Source organism: Megalobrama amblycephala, linkage group LG19 (assembly GCF_018812025.1).
Source record: "Megalobrama amblycephala isolate DHTTF-2021 linkage group LG19, ASM1881202v1, whole genome shotgun sequence".
In the NCBI taxonomy this organism is placed as follows: domain Eukaryota; kingdom Metazoa; phylum Chordata; class Actinopteri; order Cypriniformes; family Xenocyprididae; genus Megalobrama; species Megalobrama amblycephala.
Window position 1 is genome coordinate 33,177,230 of NC_063062.1, and position 27,709 is coordinate 33,204,938.

The window sequence follows — 27,709 nt, forward strand, 5'->3', positions numbered from 1 at the left end:
TAAAGATTAATTAGCACAGTACCAGTAGTGATTGCGTGTGTGAATTAGTCATACCGTCTCTCTATTAATTGTGAAGCTGTGGGTTGTAAATAGTTCCATCAAAAGTAGAAAAAATAGATGCTATAACTCTTGAGTTTCTAAGCTATTTTAGTGATAAATCACAGGACAGCACTGACAACAAGTTTCTGCGTTCCTCTGTGTGCGCGCGATCTTCACGTTTTGCGCAGCTGTTTGTATGAGTGTTCGTGCCCCATTCAGCTGCGCGAGCGCGGCATAGCTATATGTATATATCTATGCGAGCGCGGTAGCTCGATATAATAATACACATCCGATCGTCTAATCGCTTGAATGTCCAAACCATAAAACAAATACAACTGACAAAGTTTAGTCAAGACGCAAGGCTCACCGCTCGCGCGCCATCACTATGTGTTGAACCGGCGTTCACCTCCGTGTTTTGCTTTTATGCCACTGACTGGACTGGGCGGAGTCACGTGGCTACACACGAAGTTATGTTTTTAAGGGGGAAGTATTAACAGGATTAAAAAACCGAAATAACCGACATGGGAAAATTACGTCGGTTAGAGGTTCTGAATTTCGGTTTCGATTACTTTTCGATTAATCGTCCAGCCCTACCATTATTTCAGTGCGTAAGTGGTGGTCTTAGGGAGCTTTGCCTCCAGCTAGTCCTTCAACTGCCTGCTAACAGTTTCTAGGCCACTGGACTAGCCATGTTACACATGTAAACACAATCACAGATCTTAAAAAAAATAGAACATTCTTAACACCAAACTTGCCTGTTTAACTTCAGACAAATGCAACTTTGCCATAAATGTTGGCTACAAAAACATTGATTAGAAAAAAAACAGTCCTCTTTTTACTTTAAATTATATATCCTCCTCGTGTACTCCAGAGGTAATGAAAATGAGGTAGCATATTTCTGGGAAATGTAAACACAACACAGGGTAGTCATTTCTGCTTAAGTATATTCTTCAGAACACTAAACAGAACATTAATTTCTTCCAGAACAATTCAAAAAGCAAAATGACTGCACATTAAAGGCCTACACGAACAAAGCCTTTCCTAGATTGCAAAAACAACCCCCCGCCCCAAAAAAAACTACATCTTGTAGTAGTATGTACTATTAATGTCATGTATAATGGATGAAGTGCTAGGATGTTCTTCTTGGGTGGATGGAGATTCTGATTGCCGGTGGTGATGTGGATCATTCATTGGCAGCAGGGCAGTTGGCTGAAACAGGTGGGGCAAGGACCAAGCACTAGGGATTGATGTTGGTGGGGGTGTCGTGGTCCAGGCTGGCATTGTTGAGGAATGAGGTGGAGGCTGACCAGGATTCAGTGCACTTGCTAGAGTGCCCATTAGTTGCAGAAACATCTGGTTAGTGGCCTGTTGCTGTGCCTGCATCACCTGGAACCTTCTCTCCTCAGCCTCCTGTTGTGCCTTCAATATTCTCTCAAAACAGGCAGCCTCTTGAGCCACCTGGCTCTGTTCAGCTCTATGCGGTTCTGTCAGCATCGTTTTGTTGTCCATCATATATGCCTGGATGTCAACATCAGCTTTGCAAGACTTTATCTTTCTTTTTCGAGCTTTGGCTCCAGGAATGGGCAGTCTTTCTCCTATGATGCCTTCTTCATTGGCACTGCTCTCTGTACTTGGATCATCAGACACTCCTGCATCAGCAACGGTGTTTGTGACATCTACATCAGTGGATATGTTGCTTGAATCTCCCACTGTTTAGTGAAAAAAACAGTATCTTTGTTACTTATGACATTTTAATGCAGATTTAAATATAAAAATATATTTAAATGCATATTGCAATGTAAGCAATGCAGTGTGTGTGAAACAAAGAATGTCCCATAAATATACACACATACATACATACATACATACATATATACACACACACTATATGACGGCAAGTTATGTCACTCCACATTAACCAGAAGCAGTATATATATATATATATATATATATATATATATATATATAAAAACTGCTTCTGGTTAATGTGAAGTAACATAACTTGCCGTCATATTAGGCATGGCAAAGAATAATCTACGCCTAAAGTTACACCATAATTTCTTAAGTAAGTGCTTTGTATTGGCAAGTGCAAAAACGAAATAAACTCACCGTCAACATCGGTATTAGATGCGGTAGCTTGGTCAACAGTGCTAGCATCAATAGCATCACTGGAAGCGGACGATGTTGAACTTTCATGGGACTCAACAACATCCACCGGATCGACGTCGGGTTTTGTCCCAAGTATATTATCGAGGTCATCATACCAGGGGAACTTGTCTTTCTCCTTACCCGAGCTGCCCGTTTTATTAAGTGCATCCCGCACTTGGATGTACTGCTGGCGGAGCTTCTTTACCTTAACCCGGCACTGTTCCACAGATCTATCAAACCCCCTTTCCCTGAGTTCCTCTTCAAGGAGGTCTTGGTACGCTTATTTGGTCCGCTTTTGGTGCGCACCCGAGTGCGATTGCTGCTTTCACACCTGCCCAAACGAACCGCACCAAAGGGGGAAACGAACTCTAGTACGATTCAACCGAACTAAATGAGGCAGGTGTGAAAGCACCCTTAGTGGATACATTATGTCGGACTCACCGCAGGTATCTCATAATCTGCAATTGATACTCCTGACAAAAACATTGTAAGTGGCGCCTGTGGAAAGTTACTGGAGCGGGCACGTCTCTCACAAGGAACGTAATGGCAGTGATTGACAAGCCAGACAAGCCAGAGGGCCAATCGTTTACGCGATTGGCTGATGTTTTTAAGGCCCTACCTCGTGCACAGATGATGTATATTAATATTATTCCTTTCAGTGCACCTAATAAATAGTCTTTTATCAGATAGTAAAGACAGTTTCTAATAATATTGCAAAAATGTATAAAACAAAACATCCTCTGTAGCACCTTTAATTATATCATATGTTACAATATAAATATAAAGATCTTATACAAGTACTTTTATGCAATCATATCTTGAATTATGTGGGCATTTGTATTAATTTTGGTGACATTTGGTGACAATGCCTTGTTGATTTCTGATCCAGCACAACAGTGACAAAATAAATGAAATTAGAAATAAGTTATTGATTGCCTTTGAAGCAGGAAATTTTACATCCAATCACATTAATGAAGTTAACAAAGAAATCAGACAATGCAATGGCAATTTAGCGATATCCCCGCAGTTGTGGTCTTGACCAGTCTTGAAATAAAATCCTGAGTCCTTTTAGTCTGAGACCAAGACCTGTCTCAAGAACTACAACACTATTAAAAAGTGAGGTAGGCTACTGGGAACCCTTTGCAAATGATTGTGTGCTCTCTGACTAGAATTCTGTGACTTTGTTCACTTGTGTTATGTATAGTCTGTTTCTTGTGGTCTTGTGTAATCATTCAATTTGCATTTTACCTTCTGTCGGTGAGTCTCATGTTTCACAGTTTATTCAAGCCAAGTCATTGTCTGTATTTTTTTTTTTTTTTTTGTAAAACAAAACAAAAAAAACTTCTGTATTAAAACTGATTGATTTATACTTGATTTGCCTACAGTTCGCTTTATATTTCAGGTTGTTTTATAAACAAAACAAAAAAAAATGCCTCACAAGCTTGTGAGACAGTATAGTACAGACTCCAGAAGGGGTTATGTCAACTCTGACTGCCACGTAGCAAGGGAACCACAAAGGCACGAGAAAGTAACAAACCTTCCTTGATTTATTAACCATGTAAAAAAAAAGGGTCTATCTTGTGATCATCACTTAATGGCAGTGTTTCTCATCGCTAGTCCTGGAGCCTGTCCTGTGAATATATTGGTGAGTGCACATTTTGCTGTATTTTATCTTACCTCTTTTCTTTCAGGGGAGAAGCTTGATGGGATGCTGGAGTCTTCAGCATAGTTTTCAATATTTTCCTGAGCATGGTATATATTTGGGTTACAAATGCAGATAAATAGATAAACATGAACACAACTGCACTCCATAGGTTTACTCAATGGCATTAAGTAGTAACGCCTAGCAATAGTAACTGAAGTAATATAACAAAAAGATTAGATTACAGGATTGCCAGGAGTTAAAACAATTTAGGTAACAGCATTTTGAATAGGCTAGGGCAGTGGTTCCCAACCCTGGTCTTGGAGAACCCCCAGCACTGGACATTTTAGATGTCTCCCTAATCAAACACACCTGTGTAGTGAACAGCACATTTCAGTGTCCAGATTTATGGTGAGGCCCCTTCTTTGACTGCAACCGTGGAGAAAGGTTTGCTACATTTAATTTGGATTGTCCAACACAATTAGATAAGAATGCTAGGACAACTGACAGACACCTCAAGCACTGTAAGGACAGGACTTCTCATTGGTCCACAGGCAGTTTCTGCACTGCACCCATCTTGAGACTAATCCGTAAGGTTTACACCTGTAGTGATCAGCAAGCAGACATGAGGGCAGACTCTCCTCATTACCTCATCTGCCATGATGAAAAGCACAGGACTCCAAAACTCACACCTCCAAGAGAAGCAAACAAGGAAATAGATAGGCTAGCAGATAAGCCTCCAAAGACAATCACCCTGACCATTTATTAAGGGAAGGATGACATTAGCATGTCATTGAGCAGATAATCCTATCACCATTTTACCCGTTGTTCACCCCCGTCCCTCAGTCCTAAGATCTGAGGTGTGAACTTCCACTCCCCAAACAGGTTTGCCATTTGACTTGGAGCCACGAAAGACACAAAATGGACACACAATGGACAAAATGGAGCAAATCTTCTCCATCTCTATTAACAGAACTGTATATACTTAATAAGTGCTGTTTGTGTACATGCAAAATATACAAACTTACCTATTAAGGTATACATGAATGCATAAGTAAAGGTTCAACATAACTCAATGATGGACCTTGGGTCTTTATATTTTCAGCACGATGCTTAGGTTAATCTGAAATTGGTTTGGAATTATGCATAGGAAAAAACTTAAGGACATTGTTCTTAACGAACTTTAAGCTATGCAAATGAACCTCATGCAAAAGACATGCACCCCTGACAGCATAAGCCAATCAATCTCCCTCCTTCTCAGGACCGATTAAAAGACTTTTCTTTGAGACAGAGAATTGTTCCAGTTTCCGGGTTGCTGCAGTTTCCCATTCTGGTTCCAGGCTCCGGTTCCTGTTCCAGTCCTGGTTCAAGATTCCTGTCCCAAGATGTGCTAAGCTAAGTCCAACTCTACAGAGTTGTGAAGTTGCTCTCTCAAGACTCTGAAGCTCTAAAGAGAGAAACAAGGAAGTTCTGCAAGAAGTGAATTTGGGAGTTTGAAAACTGCACAGAAACAATGAGAACTAGCTTAGCCCCCGTTTTCAAAATATCTTCTGCACCAACTTCAAAATCCTCTCATCAGAGATCCTCCAGATCTGCATGTTCCAGACTGCCTGGATCTGCACTGACTTCAGAATCTAAAGATCCTTCCGACTGCGTGTTCCAGAGAACAAGGATCGTCTGCACAGACATCAGAACCTTCAAGGTTTCTTCAAGGCCTCTTCTTCTGCATGTTCCAGGAAAATGACCTTCTCTGTGCTTCAGGAGTTCAATGTTGTAGCAAATTAGCTCAAAATAAATATGAATAATTAATCATAACTAGTTATAATTAATTATTAATATTTTAATCAGTTAATAAAATTAACTTAATGTAATAAAATTAATATTACCATCAATTAACCTGGTGTTCAATGAACACACAGTGTTAATTGTTTATTAATTCTAAGAAATGTTCATTTCCAGGTTATGGGAAATAACAATCTTATTCTACTAAAAGCCTGTAGTCAGGACCGACATGAATAGGGACTCCCGTATATGAGCGCAAAACACGGACAACCTTACGTGTGACATGAACAAGACTTTATTAACTAGACTAAACACTTAAACTACTCTAACATTCACACACATACATGCATACAGTTTACCAAGAGAGAGAGAGCTAAAGCAGAGTACAGGAAGCAAGAGGTTACAGCATTGTTGGACATTTCAGCAGATCAACAGCCTTGAGCAAACCACCAGTTTAGTTTTAACAGGCCCTTCTTTAAAAGGGGTAAGGATACTCAATGTATCCGATAATGAGACTAAGTTTGATACTTGCATGTCTCTCCAAGTTGAATTAAAACGGTCCTGATGCAATTTGTGGAGGCTCCCGTTGAATCTTTGCTGATATTGTCTTGATGAAAGAGAACCAGTTGGATTCAGAGGATCTTTGGTGAATGGAAGGTCTAGGCCGAGGCCTGGAACAAGCTTGGGGTTCCTTAGAAGCTTCTAGCTTCTTACAGCATCATCTTGACATCAGCATTTGTCAGTAAAAAAAGAAGAAGAGGAGGAAGAGCAGGAAGAGAGAGCTTGGTCTTGTGATCAGTGAATATAAGGGGTGAAGATGTCACACCCTCTTAAGGTGTCTGAGCCAATAAGGAGTTGCCCCCTCGGAGGGAAGTTTTACGAGTCTTTGTTCTGTAGCAAGATATTAGCATAAGACACTGGATTGGATGTTTGAGAGAAGAACCCTCTAGATTCTTATAATACTAATGTGTCACAGAGTTAGTAACATGTAACATAAATTACCAAATAGGAAATGAAAGTTGGAGTCCGTAGATACCAAACATGCTGCCAATGTGATCTCAGTCAACTATACATTTACAACTATGGAACATTAATACCAAAATAGTAGAGAATTAATACATAGAATAAAGCCTATAAAAGGAAAGTCATGAGATGGGAAAATTGGATACGTGTTTGTACATTTCCCAAGTTGTTATATAGAGAATACATAGGATTAAGAGAGTTTATTTGTCCTTCTCAGAAAGAATGAGTCACTGGTCTCTGCAAAATTGTTCCTGATCGTAAAAGGTCCAAGTATCTGTAACAGGACACCTAGTTCTTCCTGTAGTTTAGCTAGTTTGGGATGCTAGTTGCAGTTTTAGGGGGATGGGTTCACAGAGCTTTGATAAAGTGAGTTCATAGGTAATTCATTAACTATATTGAATAATTTTGTGTGCCTGATTAGTCCAGACGCTACAATGTTCACAAGCACTTCATGTTCAAGGCTGTGAAACGGATTCCAACTCCTTTCTTCACACTGCAACGCTGCTCAGCTCAACAAGTGGAAGATGTCACCCTCAGATTCAGCTTTCCAGAGACCTTGGCATTTGTGTATATTGTCAGTATATGGTTATCTAAGTTGCATTAATTCTTGCATAGCTGAAATCAGTTAATCTCTCGGTTTATTTGTTGAATTCAGAATAAGGTTTACCTTATTTCACCAAGAGAAACTACAGTTTATCTTTCCATAAGATTAATGTGTAACTGCCATAGTAACATCTTACTCATTTACTTGCATTTATCAATATTTTTGCACTTTATCCATTCAGCAGTTGTTAGTTACTCTCGTCTATCCTTTTGTTAATAAAATCTATTTATTACACTTGTGTCTTCCTTGTGTTGATAATACAGTAATGGGCTCTACAAGTAAATGATATCTCACAAATCCTTCAGATTGATCAGATGATGAACTTCCTCCAATTTATATAATTGTAATTCCGTCAACAATCTTCCATGATTGTTCTTTATTTTCAAGGTGAGAGTCCTTGACTGGCGCCCCCGAAATATTGGAAGGAGTCATCTGACTCAATATTAATTTTAATACAAAATATTAATATTTAAGACCATAAATATCTACATTAAAATTCCCATAAAAAATCATTTTGGGAACAGCATTGGTGGCTGAAAGAAAGAGAAGCCACAAGACTCCATCCAAATCCATTCATAACCATGTTTAGAATCCTTAAAACTGATGTATTCTGGAGGTGGTTTGGAAAGTGAGAAATGCACTGGTAAAAATTTAAAGACACTGATTTAACAGACATCAGAGATTCCATACTCTGAGTCTACAGCTTATGAAGCATCAACAGATAAAACCACATTTTGAGTCTCCAGTCTGAGAGGAAAGAGACATTAACAAACTCAAGTGAGACAATAACAGCTCATCCCGAGTCTCCATGCCAGAGAGACCAAAGAAGATTTACCAAGTTCTGAGTCTCTGAGCAAGGGGTCATCTCACACATTAAGTGGTGTGACCACCTGTGAAAGTCCAACATAACTGGTATCTTGTGTGAGGTTAGGTAAAACTGCTACACCTGATTCAACTCATCAGCTCGTTAAATACTCCAAGACCTCAAACGAGTGTGTCAGATAAGAGAGACATCAAACATATGCAATGTTGGGTGTACTCCAGGACCAGGGTTTGGAACCACTGTGTTAAGCCGGGTGCACACTGTGCGATTTATAATAGTCCTTTAAGATTATTCCTTGTCAGACTGTATGAACATGATCCTCATGTCACACTGTGGGATCTCAGCTGTCATTTATGTCAAACTGTACGACAGTCAAGACGTGTTAAAAAACGGACGCCCGCATGAAATCTTGTCCGGAGTTTTACATTATCAATCCACACACATTCAGTGACTGTGAGCTGCATTACACGCGGGACTGAAATGGTGGCTAACAAAGACATCTTTTTCATTAATTTTGATCACGGCTTGTCTTGAAAAGCGAAGACAATTTTTGTCTTTTTTTGGGTATTCTGGAAACGTTTGTCGTAGGAGAAGTCACACTGGAGGATTGTGCACCAAATCTTCTGACACTGCCAGAATTTCGTCGGAGGTCAAATCTGATCACAAGAGTCATTAACCGGCTGTCAGTGAACATGTCAAACTAGCAATCAAAGACTACAGATTTTAAGATAGGATTATAGGAATCTTTTAGGATTTGCAAAATTTGTCTAAGACGACCAAATCGTGGCCAAAATCACACAGTGTGAACCAGCCTTTAGAGGAGTTCAATCATGCTGTAGAAGGGCCACTTTCCTGCAGAGTTCAACTTCAGCTTGCCCCACCACACCTGAATAGAAGTTTCTAGTAATCCTGAATCTCTTGATTAGTTGGTTCAGATGTGTTTAATGAAGGTTGGAGATAAACGCTCCTGACAGCTGTGTCATCACCTTGAGGACTTAGCAGCAGCTGATTAGCACTGTAACTACATGAGGTAGGAGGAGGGGTAATATATGGCGTATGCAGTTATCTGTTGTTAATCTCTGCAGATGATGAAGGTGGCCCTCCAGAAGCAGGTTTGGACACCCTGCCACATTTTTTTTTTTTTTTTGTAGCCTCATGTCTGTGCATGTGTGAAATGCATTACAGTACCTCCTCATTAGAATGATTCCACTTGTGTAGTAGACTCATGACTGAGAAATACAGCAGTAGGAGCACCAGTGGGTTCATTATTGCAGGCCAACTACCATCTTCATGCAGAGCCAGTCTATACGGTTCTGACATGTTGGTCTGGATGAGCGCTGTCAAACCAAACAACCTGGTAAACAGACAGAAATGTTAGATGCAAACAGATGCTGAACATGTTTTTGTAAGGTGTTGGACCATCACATGCTGCCACAACAACTTCAATGTGCCTTGACTCTGCAAGTCTCTGGAAATCTACTGGATGCATCAAAGTCACTTTCCCGCCGGAACGCGCTTCCTCAGCTGGACTGAGTGGTAAAAGAACCTGCTGCGACTGGATTTAATAGGGGAAACTGCGAAAACGTGAGTAAAACAAACGAATTACACTAAAGGTTTGACTCAAAAGTGTTTCTTACAACTTGTCAAATAAACCTAATCCATGGATATTGACATGCAGCCAGGAGTCGGTGTTTCCTGACATTTATATGTGCCTGATTTCGACACCGGGGAAACACATAAAGCAAATCTGCCTGTTAATATTTCATATAACTACAATATAGGTAGGTTTAAATCCACATAATCACTTATATCAATGTTATATCGTCATATTGTCCAGCCCTAAAACATATAACGTTTTATAGCATAGTTTTTGTCAGAGTTTATTTTAAAACACAATTATGCAGAATATAAGATGGAAAATATTTAATTGATGATTTGTCAACATAATATATAACAATACAATATATACGGTATGATTTTACCTCAAAATCCAACAATTTGACACAAAATAATAACTGCAAATCCATGTTTCTCTGCTGGAGTCGAGTTGTTTCTGTGAATTGCAGTGATCCATTTGCTTCTTTTTTCTGTAGCTTTCGGCAGTCTTTAAATATATGCCTCAGGTTTTGTGTCAAAGCTATTTGTACAGTCAGTCGCAAAGCTCTTTCCCATTTTGGATGTGTTTTGTGTGTTTTTCGCAGCATGCATGCTGAAAACCAATGCTACCGCTCAGTCTTTTGCCACTCAGCGGGCGTGACCGCAGTCATAACGGTCGACGGTGACGTCACATGCATACCCTCTATAACATCCTGTGGTGTTTTGATGATGGTGGTGGAGAACGCAGTCTAACATGTCAGTCCAAAATCTCCCATGTGGTAATGTGTACTTGCGCCCTGTAATCTTTTAATCAAAATCATTGATGTCTCCTCCCCATCATAACAACATTTCTTATCTGATGACATGTACACTGGTGTGAGGGCTGGGCAATGAAGTTGTCTAATAGCCAGACAAATTTGGCTATTGAACTTGTTCAAGAAGCAGTTAAAAACAATTAAATCCAACCTTGATCAACTACTAGCGTTAGCTAGTGTTAATAACAATGGAGTAGGTTTAATTAAAACAATTTTTCTTGCTACAAGTTCATGCATTAATACGCATTAACATAATCAGAATGAAAGAATAATAGAATTTTAAAATATTATCACAAATCAAAATAAAAATTACCGACTTTGAGGGTAGACACAAGTGTGGGAATGACTCAATGAATGATTCATTTAATTTGGTAATGTTAGGCAGTATTGATTTATATGCTGTTTAATGTTGATGATCGCGTTGTTTACATATGCATCTGCTTACATATGCTATCACTGCTTCTTCACCTGTATTTAGATCAGGAGGTTCTGTGCTCTTTCAGAAGATGTGCAATAGTACCCCCTACCATATAACAGAGAAAACACGAATAGCCAGAAAATTCTGTCCATGGCAGAAAAAGTTTCTCATAATAAATGATGGAAAATTCCATCAGGGAAAGAGTTAAATATTAGTTCAGTTCATAAGACAGATTCATCCCCTAGAGTTCTATGGATTACTGTTGTGTTTGCTTTGCATTGTTCTTGGAGTATCAACTTTGAGGGACAGATTCTCTTGTATTACATGAATTCATAAAGATGGATTATTTTTCAAAACATGAGGGTAAATAAATGATGAGAGAAATGTCATTTTTTGGGTTGAATATCCCTTTAAGCTGAGATTGTTGCATTCCAATTACCTTGGAGGCAATTGTAACAAGCTTTGTCAGCCTATTTTTACTATTGAGTGTTATGCTATTCAGTGACATATGGTGAACATAACCTGTATTACAAAATAGAACCATTTAGCCATCATATTGGCTTCTACCTATCTGGGTATCGTTAACCAAACCTCTTTCCAGAGAACCTGCCATTAGCGTACAGTACAGTCAGTATATAATAAAATAACTATTTTGTTATTTGTTGAATTATTAATAAGCTTCATTTGTTTAAAAATCAATTATATTATAAACAATATAAGTTGTCACTCTGATATTGCATCATCAAAATTAATCTTATCGTCATGATCACCATTTGGAGTGTCCTGGTTAGCCACCAGAGGGCACTCCACCCCGGACACTGTCTCACCATTTCAGACTCCATTTCCCATAACCCTTTGTCCCAGACTCATCATCATGTCTTCATTGCACTCAGCTGTTTTCACTCATGTCATTTAGTTCTGCCTATTTATACACTGTTTGTTTCTGTCATCTTCATTGAGGTTTAAACTGTTGTCACCTGCAATTCTGAGCACCTGGTCTTGTTTTTGGACTGTTTCTATGGATTTTGCCTGGCTGTGTGGATCAGTGTGAACGGGGATCATTTTGAAAATGTTGTTGTCTGTACTTGAAAAACACAAAGGAAAAACTTTTCTGTTTTTAGTACATCGTTATCATATAAATGTACCCTTAGTTTGTTAAGTCATGTTTCATGAGCTCACACTTCCATATAATTAGATATAGTATAAAATGTATATTTGGCATGCTGTCTGAAGCGAGGGCTCCAAGCTCGGAATTTGGCCCCGAACCAGAGCACTCTGGAAGAAAAGAAAGGGTTGACAGCGGCCGGTAGATGGAAAAACCCCAAAATTCCCAACATTTATAAAGCAGTACTTAGCATTGTAATGGCACATCGGCAATTGTTTTAATGTAAGTACACAAGCCACCAAATCCAGAACAAAGTTCTTGAGGGTTTAGCTGAGATGGTACAAAGTGAAATAATAAGAAGTAAAGGAAAGTGAAGTTTTTAGTGTAATTGTAGATGAAACTGAAGATTTAAAGAAAAAAGAACAAATGTCTTTAGTTGTGAGGTACTAATACAACAGGGCCATCAACAAATGTTTTTTCACACTTTCAGTCAGCAAAAAGCTTAGATGCAACAGGCCTCACAAAATGATAATAGACTGACTTGAAAAACATTGCCTGGACAACAGAAATAAACTTGTGGGCACAGCTATGACGGTGCATCCATCATGAGAGGAAAGTTTTCTGGTGTGTCTACGCAGATAAAAAAGATTTGCATTTTATGTGCACTGTAATGCACTTTAAAAAAAAAATTGGCTCTTGTCGATGCTGTAAAATCAGTGCCTGAGGAAGTTAACTTTTTGCTCTCCTGCCGAAGATTTATAACTTTATCAAGTTATAAAAAATATAATTTGCTATAATCTTCAATCTTCTCCCATCTGATGCACTAATTTCCAGGCAGTGAAACTGCATCTGAATTTGTGTCAAGTTTTTAACATGTGATTTCCAAATCAATTATTTTTTTTATTTTTTTTTTTTATTTTTTTTTTAGTAAGACCTTAAGTAAGATAAAAATAATTTACCCTATTAGCACAAAGTCAGTTATACATGACGGCACCCTAAAAAGGTCAAAGGTCAGATATAGAAAACTTAATTTTGGAAAATGATTTAGTCTTAAATATATATAAAATATAAAGTCATTTATTTTTTCTAGCTGTTATTTCACAATTAGTCCCATAGAGGGTTAGTGTGTAATAATGACGCCAATCCTACAGTGGGAGTCAGGAATTGGAGTTGACTTTGAAAACCCCAGAATCGAACATCCCTAATTTATCCTCAGATTGTTCTTATCAACTTTCCAGTTATTTTAGCTGCACGAAAACAACATGTTCCTAGCTCCTAAAAAATTCTTCTGATCAAACAAACAAAAACTAGTATTATACACGTGATCAAAATTCAATACACAGGCACTAATTGTCATCTTGTGTGAAGATCTCTACAGCAGTTTTAAATCCCTGGACAATTTAACAAGACAATAAAGACCATAAGCTTTGAAAGAGGTGAAGGAGGAAGCCATTAAAAGTAGATTGGTATAATAGAAAGAAAAAGGGAATTAAATATGACCATAATTGTGTGTAATGTGACTTGTTGATGATGCTTCTTCATAACAAAACATACTTTTACAGCATGCTTGATGTGAATAACATTGGGTTTTACTGAATGATTTTGGTTTATTTAGTAGAGATCTGAACTGCACCTGGCAAAGTCATCCTGAGGAGGAATGAACTGTTGGAAGAGAGGCAGCTGGTAGAGGTAGATGATAAGAACGTGTCCTCCACTGAAGATGGTCATCATTACACACAGAGAGCTGTAGTGCAGCAGAGAGATGGTGTAGTCCAACACCCAGCTCCACACAAGGCCAAGAAACACCATGAAATACAGCGCCGAGGTCAGAGAGGGAAACGTTATACCTGCCAAAATATGTAACATCATTGACTGCATCTACAGATCATTTTCCAGAATGCATGCACACATGTATATGCATTACCTGCCAGCCCTAACAGAACAGTGACCAAAACTTTTCCAGCAGTGTTCATTGCTGAAGACACGAGAAGTCTCAGTCCAGTCATAAATATGATGAGTTTCTGCAGAACGTCAGGAGAGGAGGCAGGAGAGCTGCGGCTCTGAACAGAGGTGTCAAAGGAGGAACCTTCAGACGTCCCACTGTCCCTATCACATTCTGAGTCTGAAATCTCTTCATCCGAACCCTATTAAATATGGAAACAGGACAAAAGCAGCCAACACTAAAAATGTAAATGCAATAAATACAGCAAAAATGTATTCCTTATAATGAACCTTCCTGCAAAGTTTAGTTCCAGCCATGCTTACATTTCCAAGTAAACCCAGAGTCTTTGATCAACGTCCCCAGGTGTGTTTGATTTGATTTACAGAAAGGTGGTCTGAGCAGCCCTGCTCTACAATAACAAGACTAGATGCTCATTACCTCAGTCTCATAGAGCTGACTGCAGTTTTCACTGTGAGGTGGGATCCTGGCCTTGCACCAACGGATGATGAACAGTGTAGACAGGAAGACACCAAAATCTGGTATTAGCAGACGTATTATGTTAAGTGTGTCCACATCACTAAACCTGGAAAGAGTTTAAAAAAATGTTTTGCTAAGAAAAGCAAAGATACTGGAATCATTGAGACAGTTTTAGCAGAAAAAAACGTCACTCTGGACAGATGAGACAGAACTGGAACTTTTTGGCAAGGCACAGCAGCTCTGTGTTCACAGATGGGAAAAAATAAGCTTTCAGAAAACAGAAAAACTGTGAAACACGGAGGAGACTTGGTTATGTTTTGGGGCTGATTTGCTGCATCTGGCACAGGGTACCTTGAATCTATGCAGGACTCAATAACATATCAACACTATCAAGGCATTCTAGAGTGAAATGCACTGTAATGTCCTGTGAGTGTAATGTCCTCCAACAGGATAATGACCCAAAACATACAGCTAAAAACACCCAAGAATGGCTGAGAACAAAACACTGGACTGTTCTGAAGTGGCCTTCTTTGAGCCCTGATCTGAATCCCATCAAACATCTACTGTCTGTGCAAAGATATGCCTGTCTTTGAACAGTGTCTATTACACTGGATTGATTGTTGATGTGACTCTGAGGGCAAAAAAAAAAAAAAAAGGTAACAGTTTTTATGGAGACCATGCTTATAATGATTTATAGGCACGTTTATAAGTATTACTATTCTATAAATATATTTATAAAGACTCATTAAGACCTATACTGCATTATAAAAACAGTTATAGATACATTTATATTATTTTTATAATTACTTATGAGCCATGGATTTGCTTTTTCAATGTGCATGTTCATAATCCATTATACACTGATTTATAAATAATCATATATAAAATATTTCCATAGACTCTTGTTTGCTGGACCAATTAGTTAATAATCTTGTCTTTAATGGCTAATGTTTTCATTAGAGGTCATGAATTTTGTTAAAATCTATATCTCCGCCATATGCATGGTATTGCTAATAGCAGTTTGGAATTATACTTTAAAAATATTTTTGCAGTGTCTTAATGATTTCTGTTTATTATTATTATTATTATTATTACAGGAATTATTGTTCATTAGTTACATTTACAAGTAAGCAACTTAAAATGTATAATGAGCACATATTCGTGATTTCTTAACATTTGATTTAGGAAAATTGCATCCTATGTTTTCACTTTACTTAAAGCCATCAATGATGCATTTATAGAGAGTAGTAACTATTATTACTCACAATAAGTATTGATAAGAACATGGCTATTAATAACAATATATTCACTTATTTGTCAGAAATGAATCTGAATTACTAAAAAGTAATTGTAACTATAATATAATAACATTATAGCAATGCAGGCATGTTGCGTCTTTATAAATACATTCGTGGAACCATACGACTGACTAATTAATCAGTGTATAATGGATTATGAGCATTAGCATTGAAAAAGCAAATGCATGACTTATAGTTATAATTAATTATATAAATAATATAAATATAACTGTTCTTATAATGTGATATAGGTCTTAATAAACATGTTTAAAAAATAATAATACTTGCTTATAAATAAGTATAAATGGAGCTATAATTCGTTATAAGCATGGTCTTCCAGAAAAGCATGCAAGGTTTCCAATGTCCCAACTGAACGAGAGCCCGTTCTACAAGAGGTATGGCTCCCTTTTTGGGCAGAATCTAATGGTGTTCAACACCACTTTATATATAATTTGTGCCAAGTAAGGCAGCTTAAACATCATTGGCCAAATGTTTGCTACTGACACAATGTCTTGTTCCCTTCATCTCAGGAAACCGAGGTTTCATGCATAACCGGAGATGTTTCCTACCTTTTAAAAAAAAAATGTTCATAATGTTTCAAAATGTTTCATATTTTAGCTGGTTTTGAATAATCATATTATAATTAGCACAGTGATTTAGAATGTTGAATTCCAGATTCAGTTAAATAAAACAGATTCAAAATGAAAAGAATTTATATATTTCATACCTGACAATGCCAAGGTGAAACAAAATGTTGTCCCATGGCCCAGACACTGAAGAACAAAAAGCATACATTAATATCCATGGCTAATTTAGGATAAAAAAGAAAGCTGCTGAATATACAAGTCCTTTCCCACCTCAGAGTAAGTAAGGTGATTAGGAACTCTGAATTACAGATAAGCGTCATTTAACAAAATATAACATTACGTGGCATAGTTTTGAATTAGAATTTTATAAACTCAAATTTTAAAACTCAAAAAACAAAAAATCAGATCGTACAGAAAGTGGGGTAGAGGTCCAGCTTCTGGGCTCCACAGGGAAGAGTAGAGAGTCTAGGAAAAGTCGAATGTTGCATTTTGGCCAATTACAGAGTTGCAATATTTTTGTCAATATTATAATCAATTATATATTTTTATATATATATATATGCAAAACATGCAAAAAACAGAACAGACAGGTCACTAGGGGTATCACATACAATTATGTTGTTCATATACAGTTAACTTCATATCAGGGGTTGCTCTCCCAGTAAACTCGGAAGAGCGAGAAAGAGAAGAGGAAGAAAAAAACATCCACGAGGAGAATATTTGTCCATAGAAGGTTCAAGGTCCTCTCATAAAACGTACAACAAAAAACACACACATTGCAGTACACTTACAATATCTCACTATGTTCTATCCACACTCCTATACTTTAACCATTTTGACCAGTACTTGTCAAATTGATCCATGTTTAATCTTAGAGAGAAAGTCAGTTTCTCCATATCATACATGTCTTTTACAATCATTATCCATTCTTCTTTTGTTGGTGGATTCTCATGCAGCCATTTCTTAGTTAATGCTTTTTTACTAACAACCAATAATAATTTAAGTAGGCACTTGTCTTGAGTATTAAAATCAGTTGGTATGTTTCCTAAATATACGGTACTGAAGCTGCTCTCAATTTCGAATCCCAATATCAGTTTTATTTCAGTGATTACCTCTAACCAATAAGATTGAATTGCTGGACACTTCCAAAATATGTGAAAGTAATCAGCCATAGAGTTAATTACATTGTCTCCAACAGAGTGCAGATTCCGGATTACCATCCTGTAAATATTTTCTTTTTGGCGTAATAAAAAATCGTATTATATTCTTCCATGAGAATTCTGACCTGACCTGGTGGTAGTATACTGTGTTTTACAAATGTTTAACCATTCTTCATCATTCTTCATTATAGTTTTCCACTTAAAATTATATTTATTGCGTATGTTCTCCTGTGGTGAATAATTAAAAGAGAAGGTCTGAGTTTAATCTGTATCCCGAGTACGACCCAAACTGTTCAAGGCATGACATAAGTTTAGGTAAAGTGGAGTCCGGGTCGGAGATTGTCATAAGAATATCATTTACATAAAAAAATATATATTTTGTGTTCATTTCCTTGGAATCCTGATATATCTACATCTTCTCTAATTGCTTGAGCAAGAGGCTCTATGAATAGTGCAAAAAGTGTGGGACTTCCCTGGCGACATCCCCGTTCCAATGTAATTGAACTGGAAACATTACCATTTATTTTAACCTTGGCTGTCGTTAAATGAAATAGTGGTTTAAGACATCCTATAACCTCTTTATTGAAGCCAAAATGCTGCAATACCAGATACAACAACTCCCATTGCACGCTTTTCGGCATCGAGGCTAATTACCAAAGATTTAGAATTATTTTGGCTCATGCTATCAATCAGAAATAATGCTCATCTCACATTATCTTGTGTCTGTCTGTTTTTCACAAATCCTGTTTGGTCAGTATCAGTCAACTCAGGATGGAATTATATTTTCTAATCTTTTTGCAATTATCGAAGCATATAATCTATAATCTATAAGCTATAATCTATATTTAAAACAGAAATAGGTCTGTATGACCCACACTCTGTCTTATCTTTTCCAGCTTTTGGTATCACTGATATAATAGCTTGTTTCCAAGATATTAGGGTCTCTAACCTCTACATGGTTAAAATATTTTAAGAGCATAAATGTTCCCTAAATGTTTTGTACCACTCTGCTAGATCCCCATCTCCCCTGGTACTTTGTCTTTAAATTTGATATGGCCCCATCAATTTCTGTTTCTGTAATTTCTTTTGTTACCATTTTTTTTTTTTTTTAGTTAACAGGGACATTGCACATTAATAAAACATTTCTGTAAATGCACCAGAATTAGCCGAAGGCTATTTTTCATCTGTAGTCCCTGGACAGAATGTTACAAGTCACCCTAGAAAGAAATATGTGGTTAAAATACATAACACACTACATAAAAACCATCTCTCAATATAAACAACTCTTCTTGAGTTGAACATCCAAATGTAGTCTCAAATACAGTCCTGCAAGATCTGAAACATCTCTAGTTTTCTCTATTTTTCATGCTTAGTTTGTATTAGGTGAGTCTCCTGCCAAAAAATAATTTGCTGGTTATCTCTTTTCATCTTAGTTATAAGTTTACATTGTTTGATAGGATTTTGCAACCCATTCAGTGAAATAATATAATCTATAATAATAAGTGAAATAATAATCTATATTGACATTTATCTGAAGATATACTATCAAATTGTTACTCCTAAGTGACCTTACCATTGTAACACAAGTAATGCAGAACAAAGAAGTAAAAAAAAGAAAAAAAGCATAGTAAAAGTAACTTCTATTTGGATTACCGAAGGGCCTCCCCTGTGCTAACTGATATTATAAATCAGTGCAGGCTTTCCCCTCAACTCCCAGACATCACCGTTGTTCATATATGGGTCAGTCAAGCCATAACGTAAATCAACCATAATAAAACTAATGTAACTAATGTACTCCAAAATCAAAACTTTGGGCATGAACAAATATTGAAATAAAGTTACAGAACTCTTATGAAAATTAGCCTTGTTATATTAAACTGCTATTTTAGTAATGTTGATATCGAATGTGACAGTTTTACTGGTAATCTACCCTGAGTGTGAGTCAAACAGTCTCTCCCGTGTCCCGGCGGAAATACTGAAGTCTTTTCTGCGCATTCTGCTGATGTCCCTCTCGGTCGCGTTGCGGTTTTGCGCCCGCTGTTTCCCAGGAGATTTTACTCAGCCTCTCCATTGAAGCCGATGCGGCAGCGTCATCTTCTCTGATGTTGGCCGTGGTCAATCCTTTCTTTTTTTAGGTCCTCCATCGCTTCTGTTGCATTATTATAAACAATGGGACATCTTCAATAAATACCCAAAGTTTGGCTGGGGGTGGTGTCTGGAAACGGAGACCCTTTTCTTTGAGTAGTTTCCTTACAGGAGTGTATGTCTTCCTCTTCTTTTGGGTCTCGGGGTAATCCTGGTCGAAGTACACTCGTCTCCCTTTCAGGTAAACTTCCCTCTTTTTCCATGCTGAATGGAGGACCAGCTCTTTAATCCTATATTCAAGACAGTAAATGACAACCGATCGGGGATTCGCATTTGGTGGTGGCTTGGAGCCGAGCGCCCTGTGACAACGCTGTATCCCAAGTTCAGCATCGGGGAGGGACAATTCCGTCTTGATGAATCTTTCAATACACTCTTGTATGTTGTCTCCTTCGGCCTCCTCCGGGATTCCGTATAAATATATATTGTTTCACCATGATCTTGCTTCGAGGTCTGTCAGCTTAGTTTGCATTTTTTGTTGAATGTCAAGGGTTTGGAATAGCACGTCTCTAGCCTCCACTCTTCCAAATCCGCCACCCGGTGTTCGGCCTCCTCCACTTTATTCACAGAATCTCTCAGATCTTTGGCAATTTCATTAAGTTTAAGATTAATGTCCGTTTTCAGGCTTGCCAAGTCAGTTTTCTAATCTCTGGTGAAAGTCTCTTGAAAGTGGTTTAGTTCACGTCAGATCTGATAGCCTTAATTTCAGAATATATAGCACTGATGCAAGCTTTCATTGTATCTGCGGCCTCTTGCTCGCCAGTGTTGCACTCGTCGTCATTTTCCGTTGTTTGTCTCTCAGTTTTCTCAGGTCTTTGGGATGAATTGCCTCTAGCTTTTTGTTGTTTCTCCTCCTCCATCTTTGTTAATCAATTACAAGGCGTAAAATTAACTTAAACTGACGAGTATAACTGACTTGTCTGGGAGATCTCAATTTACACTGCCACTCGCCACAATGCAATAATTCTAAACACACATGAGATGTTTGTCTAAGTGGTATTTGCTCTGGTATTTTTTTATTTGTAAAATTCAGGAAACCACCAAGAAACAAGAGGAACAAAGCATTGCTGGTGCTGGCGTCTTTATTCCACGTGGAGCATCTTTCTCCATCGTGGTGGACCACATCTCGTTCAGAAAGAGGTTTCAGTTGCCAAGCTCCCTTGTCATAATATTCTTTCTGTTTCATTTTCTGATGTTGCATCACATTCAATGTCAAACTTTTGTTTTCCTTTTTTAGGGACAATTTTGGCAAAGTGTCACGCAGTTTACGATTCATCAGTAATTCTGCAGGAGAAAATCCACAACCAAGTGGGGAGGCATGGTAACTCAACAGAGCCAGATATTCATCTGAATTGCTTGCAGCTGCTTTTTTCAACAGTCTTTTTACAATTTGTACCCCTTTTTCTGCTTTTCCATTTTTTCCAGGGGGCTAGACGTTGTATGCTTAAAAGCCATACTGTTCTGCAAACAATCTGAATTCACGACTACTATACTGAGGACCGTTATCACTTTGCACAATGAGGGGAATTCCATGTCTTGCAAAAATACATTTCATGTGATGAATCACATCATTCGTTGTTGTATAACGGAGCTGTTCAATTTCAGGATAATTTGAATAGTAATCAACCACCAAAAAATCCTTGCCATTCAACTGGAATAGATCAGTTCCTACTTTTTGCCATGGTTGAGTAGGCACATCAGCTATCAGCATTGGTTCTTTAGCCAGTTTATAATGATGACTCAAACAGACGTCACACCTGCTGATCAATTCCTCAATGTGCATATTAATTCTAGGCCAATAAAGCTTGTCTTGCTCTTCACTTGCATTTTTCAATGTCAAGATGCCCTTCATGTATGCAACGAAGCATGTCTTGATGGATGGACACTGGAATGACAATTTGTTTGTTTCGCAGCAACATGCCATGATCAAAAAAATACAAGGACAGGTTCAGTAGTCAAGATCTCTTTTTTCTTCCATTCTTGATCATGTAAGGAAGACCACAAATACTTTTTTGTCATTTTATAACAACGTTCTCATATGTGTGGTTTTGGCTGATAAATTTGGCAGAAATTTTCAGAGAAAAGTTATCATACCCAAGGCACACAAAACCCCCTTGTCACTAAGTGGAGGCATATCCAATAAGGCTTGTATTTTAGCTGGATCTGGTTCCACACCTTTGTCTGAGAGCTTGTCACCTAAGAAAGTTATTTCTGTGACTCCAAACTGACACTTTTTCTCGTTTAACTTTAAATCATGTACTTGAATTCTTTCCATCAGTTTTAATAGTCGCTGATTATGCTGTTCAAGGGTAGACCCCCACACCACAGGATCATCAGTATATACACGAACGCCCTCAAGACCTTCAATCAGGGTTTCCATGGCTCGATGAAAAATGTCAGGAGCTGACTTGATCCCAGAAGGAAGACTGAGAAAACAATATCTTCCAAAGGGAGTATTAAAGGTACAATATTTGCTACTCTCAGAATTCAATCAGATCTGCCAGAAACCATCCAATTTACTAAAAAAATTGAGCACCGGACATTTTACTAAGAATCTCTTCATGTGTGGGTATCTGATAGTGTTCTCTTTTGATGTTATCATTAAGGTCTTTGGGATCTAAGCACACTCTTAATTCACCATTAGGCTTTTTCACACAAGTGATGGAGTTTACCCAATCTGCTGGTTCTTCAATCCTTTGTATGACTCCTTATTGGGTCATGCGATCCAATTCCTGCTTAAAAGGCTCTCGCAGAGGGACAGGAACCCACCTAGGGGCATGGATGACTGGTGTAGTATCTTCCTTCAGTTGTATTTTGTAAGTAAAGAGCAACATACCTTGACCTTCAAAAACATCTGGAAATCGATTCACAATATCAGTAACAAGATCGTTGTCAAGAACGTTTTCTTTGTCTCCTAGAAGGGATTCATGGCCATATGGAACCACAACAAACATAAAATTGTGTGTCTTTCCTTTGCCTTGTACTTTCAGTCTACAAACCCCTTGTGTTTCAATTGGTTGTCCATTATAGGCTTTAAGAGGAACTGTGTGTTTTTTAATCAGGGGTCTTTCTTTCAATGCTTTCACATCTCGAATGTTAATCAAGTTAACTTTGGCACCAGTGTCCAATTTAAAAGGTACTACTGTCCCATTAGCCACAAGAGGAACAATCCATTTAGATGACTGCACAGAATCCATGTTGGATGCACATTTTACCTCAGAAATTGCATCATCCTCCAAAACCATCTGAACGTAAAAGGAATCACTCAAGGTATCACTGTCATCTGTATCTTCCACTACATGCACTTTGTGTTCTGTTTTATATTCTTTTGAAAAACACATTTTTGCAAAATGGTTCAGGCCATTACATTTACCAAATGCTGGGCACTGTCTGAACTTATGTTTAGTCCCACAACGTTTGTAAAGAAATGTCTCATTGTCAGTGACTCTACTACTTCTTGCATTACCTTGTTTCTTGTCTCTGAAAGAAATGGCATCTACTGCTGCAGATGCATTCTGAGAGGACGTTGCTGCAGAAGCATCAAACTGCATCACTTTCTGTCTCACCAACTCACTGGACTGGCACAATTCAACAGCATGATCCAAGGTGAGTTCAGATTTTCTCAGCAATCTTTCCCGTAATTTCTAATCACAGGTACCAAAAACTCCATCTATCTGATCTCAAATCATGGAATCTTTCAATTCATTAAAATGATCTTGATCTTGAGGTCAGTAAGAAAGCAAGCAAAAGCCTCTCCTTCATGCTGCATTCGAGTTCTAAATACATATCGTTCATATGTCTCATTCTTCTTTGACAACCAATGAGCATCAAATTTTTCCAATACCTTGTCCAGTTTCTTCTTGTCTGCCTCGGCTTAAAAGATAAAGGTGTTGTAAACTTCCACAGCATCTACTCCAGCAATAGTAAGCAACAATAGCAATCTTTCTTTCATCTGTAGCTTCCGGTTGTCCAATGGCTGCAACATACAGCTCAAAGTGTTGTTTGAAAGTCCTCCAGTTTGCATCAACATTTCCACACAACGTCAGTGAACCAGGTGGTTTAATTGCGTCCATGGCATCCTTCAGACCCCACTCCTGGTACCATGTAAAATTCAAGAAACCACCAAGAAACAAGAGGAACGAAGCATTGCTTGTGCTGGTGTCTTTTCTTCCACGTGGAACATCCATCATATACAAATTACCACACCACTCTTTAACAAATGCACTTAACTTTATACTCCCCATTACTGCCACCTAGTGGACTAAATAACATCCCACTCATTACACATTAGGCCTATAAAGTATATTCAGTACAGAAGTGATTAGCATGCATAATTATCACACATAATTCTATAATTAATATACATTTCTGCTTCATTCTGTGATTTGAAACATGAGATCCAGGTCCAATGTTATTTCAAACACTCACTTGGATTTTGAGCTCAAGACATGAACATCACAAATGATCATTCAGATATGTGTAACATAGCAGGTGTGATAATATCATAATAATATCTTACAAATTGTAGGCTTATTGTAAGGCATTTAAAGGTGAATTCAACAAACAAATGCCACAAACACAATTGGATGACTGTTGTGTTCACACGGAGACTGCCACTCCCCGCAAAACACATTAAAAACCACTGAACCAGTAATGAACCATTTTAAGATTGCACAAGGTAAAATTATTCTGCTTCACTTGTGAATGTGTTTACAGGACAGTGAAGTTGTCAGATCAGTTCAAATGGTTATGTCATATTTCTGACTCCATAAGTGTCTCTTTAGTAAAGTAAAAAAAAATAGTTCTGATGTTTATTATTATTAGATTTGGTACAGATAGGTTACAGTCTATGAAATGTTAGGCATGGCTGCTTTACAAGCAAGTTTATCTGGCTTTGAGGATGTTTAGATATTTTTACAGAAAAACAAGACTCATTAAAATTCATTTTTCAGACTCATTAACATTTTTCCACACATTGCATTGCAAATAAAATTGAACAATCAGCTTTGCATCCTGAACCTCGACACCCAGACATTCACATGAAAAAAGTGGTGAGAACTACATTCTCTCACTGGTACTGACTCTTGAAATCAGCTGATCAGCTGATTGTAAACAATGCAGCACAGAACATATCCATTGCTTGTTCAGAATTCGCATATAGTGTAAGAATTGAAGATCAGAATTATGTGGTTTTTGCATGGGTGGAACAAGAACATTACATAAATATTTAAAATACATGTGACAGTTCATTTGAATGATAAAGTGGCCCTCTATAACTTAACGCTGTTAAAACAATGTATGAAGCAAACTGTTTGCTGTAATATCCACAAAATGACCAACACTGAAATAAGAGCGTGTAGTTTATCTGTCACTCAGATGCACGTTCATTATTAAAAGCAACACTTGTCCTCATAATTAGTGTTCTCCGTGAATTATGTTTATGTACTCTGATACTGCCTCCTTTTAATCATTAGTTACCTTTAACTTATTACATTAATTCATTAATAGAAGTCAATATGAAACTGTGTCTTCTGCGCATTGATTGAAAGCTCCGTACACTGCAGGTGGTTAATAAGCTTGAATTTGTGGCTGTTCAGCACACTGTCTGAGTGGACTTTAATCAGCCAGTCATCTAAATAATTTACTATGCACATTCCACTCACAGAGCCACATTTCATGACTGTGCATGTGACCAGTGACAGGCCAAATGACCATGAATTTATACTCTGTGCCCTTGATAGACAACTAAAAAAAAAAAGAAATGAAATAAAAGCTAATGAAAAAATATTAAATACTATAATAACTTTTTTCTGTTCACAGTTTGACTTTATTTCTTATTTTAAACTTTCACAATTACCTTCATACTTTTAACTGTGATCTACTTTTAAGCAATTATAACAATAATAGTTAAACAAATAAGAAAAGATCTTACCATCCTTGGGAATATATGTGAAGGTGATTTGCATCCCACACTGCAATGCCAAAAATATTACTCCAGTGGAGCAAATAGCCCGAAGAAACCCGCCTGTTTTCCCTGCATATACAAACACATACAATTTTGCATCAGTCAATTCATTGCATTTACATTTTCACATATGATCTTAAATCTTTTAGTTGTTAGGTTCCCTCAATGCTGTGTCTGTAGTAGATGCTCAAATTCATTGGCTACATCACCGGTGCCTCAAAATGATGCATAATTTTCGCCTCAGATTTCTCTTTTAGAAAGAAATTTTATCTAGCCTGTGCTTGATAGTTGTAACTATCCTGGCCTCATTGAACTGACAAGTTACAGAAATTAAAGGGGGATTACTTCTGCAAAATACCCAGAGAAGAATATAGTGTGTTTCAAGAATCAAAAAAAAAAAAAAAAAAAAAGGTATATTCAACTTTTTACAATACTTGCATAAGAAAATGGCACGTCACACAATAATGGCCACAAGGCAAACAATCCCAGACGGTGAATGTAGTGTAGTGTGAGAGTGTGCTGGGGAGTGACATAATGGCAGGTACAGGAGATGCTTAATGGCATTTATTCCTGCAAAATAAAAGGATGAAAACTTGTGCTTTGTGAATAAGAGGATTGAGTGAATGTAAGTAATAGTTGTGGTGGATGAAGGGCCCCTCAAGAGGTAAAGCCCAGGGGCCTCTGATAGTCTAAATGCTCATTTATTTATTATTTATAATTCATATAAAATATTAATATAATTATGACAATTAATATTAAAATTTGATATAAATAATATAAATATATACATATAAATACAACCTTTATTATGTAAAGCTTTTAAAATTAAGCTTGCATGTTTTCTTTTATCTTTTTGAGCCTTCATAAATTATTGAAATTCAGTTGAATCACTTGCATTGATACAGCTGCCTTCTCAAACTCGCGCTGCAGCAGCAGTTTATTCCTGCCTTGTAAATGAATTTAAATGTCATGATATTTTTTTCATTACGACCTCTTAATCTTCAGCAGAATTACATTGTCTTTCTCACGAGAAGTGAATCGAACTGACGCTCTCCATGTTCCATGTGATTGGCTGTTCGCTGCACATGACACATGGACCAAACCTTGAGCTGACAGAGAATGTTTAAACAGAGCATTGTGAGCCCGCTAAACCTGGTTGAACTTTTATGGTTTTGTAATTGTGTTTTGTCAACTCTAAACCTACTTGCAACATCCCACAGATGTTTTATAAAAAAAATGAATTCTTAGGGACCATGCCCCTGAACCCATCGATTAGATTTTAATTTTTTGTCACATTTTTCACCCCAGATGAGTTTGCATCCCTGACTCATGCTCCATGTTAGCCATTGGAGCACATTTGCCATGTGTACTGTAAAACTGAACAGTGAAATTAATGAAATGAAATGAGTTCATTTCACTCATATAATAAAGTTCAATAGAAAAAAAAAGTTGTGCTCAAAATTTGATTGTAGTAAGCTGAACTTAATATGATTGAGTTGAAGCAGATTTCTAATTCCCAGCATTGTTTGCGTCAGATTGTATAAGGAAAATAAATGTTGAAATTAAGTTTTATTTTTTTTGTGTTTATGCACAAGATTAACATAGGGAGCCATGAGTTAATGTTTACCATTATCATTGTGGTGAAGAGTAGAGCCTGTGGTTAGGTTGAGGATGGGCTGCAAAACTTTTAAGACCACATATACTGTATGTTCTTTGATTATATACATGCAAGTATATAATGACAGTCTCTTTGATAGTTATAATAGCGTGTGTTATTTGTCACTTCTCACCAAAAAATTAAGTTGTACTAACTTAAAAAAAATGAGTTGGTATACTTAAATGTTCCATGTATCATTCGTTCAGATGGGTTTTTTTTTATATTGAAAGTCGAAAAATGAGAAAATGGCTGTTTTTTTTTCATAGGTAGAAAAACGAATAAACAGCTTGAATATTCGATTTCTACACATTCGATTTTCTGGCGGGAATTGAACGCCCCTTTCTGCTGATTGGTCAGCAGAAGATCAAACCATGCCATCATCAGTTCTTCCTCTGCTGCAGTTGTACGAATTATTAACGCATTTATTGCAAATACATTTAATCTTTTTCTCATCAAACAACCAGACTAACGATGAAATTAAATATT

The 27,709-nt window shown here is 37.4% G+C and overlaps 1 protein-coding gene across 1 annotated transcript in view; it reads right to left on the reverse strand.

The window, feature by feature from the left end:
- Positions 1-27,709, reverse strand: part of LOC125253933 (piezo-type mechanosensitive ion channel component 2-like) — an 80,355-nt gene that overhangs the window by 42,285 nt on the left and 10,361 nt on the right. Inside the window, exons 3-9 of the mRNA XM_048168191.1 lie at positions 25,534-25,635; positions 16,440-16,485; positions 14,376-14,520; positions 13,920-14,139; positions 13,629-13,842; positions 9,250-9,415; positions 3,865-3,930 (exon numbers count right to left, since the gene is read on the reverse strand). Of these exons, the coding sequence (XP_048024148.1) occupies positions 3,865-3,930; positions 9,250-9,415; positions 13,629-13,842; positions 13,920-14,139; positions 14,376-14,520; positions 16,440-16,485; positions 25,534-25,635 (959 nt within the window). The remainder of the gene's footprint in view (positions 1-3,864; positions 3,931-9,249; positions 9,416-13,628; positions 13,843-13,919; positions 14,140-14,375; positions 14,521-16,439; positions 16,486-25,533; positions 25,636-27,709) is intronic.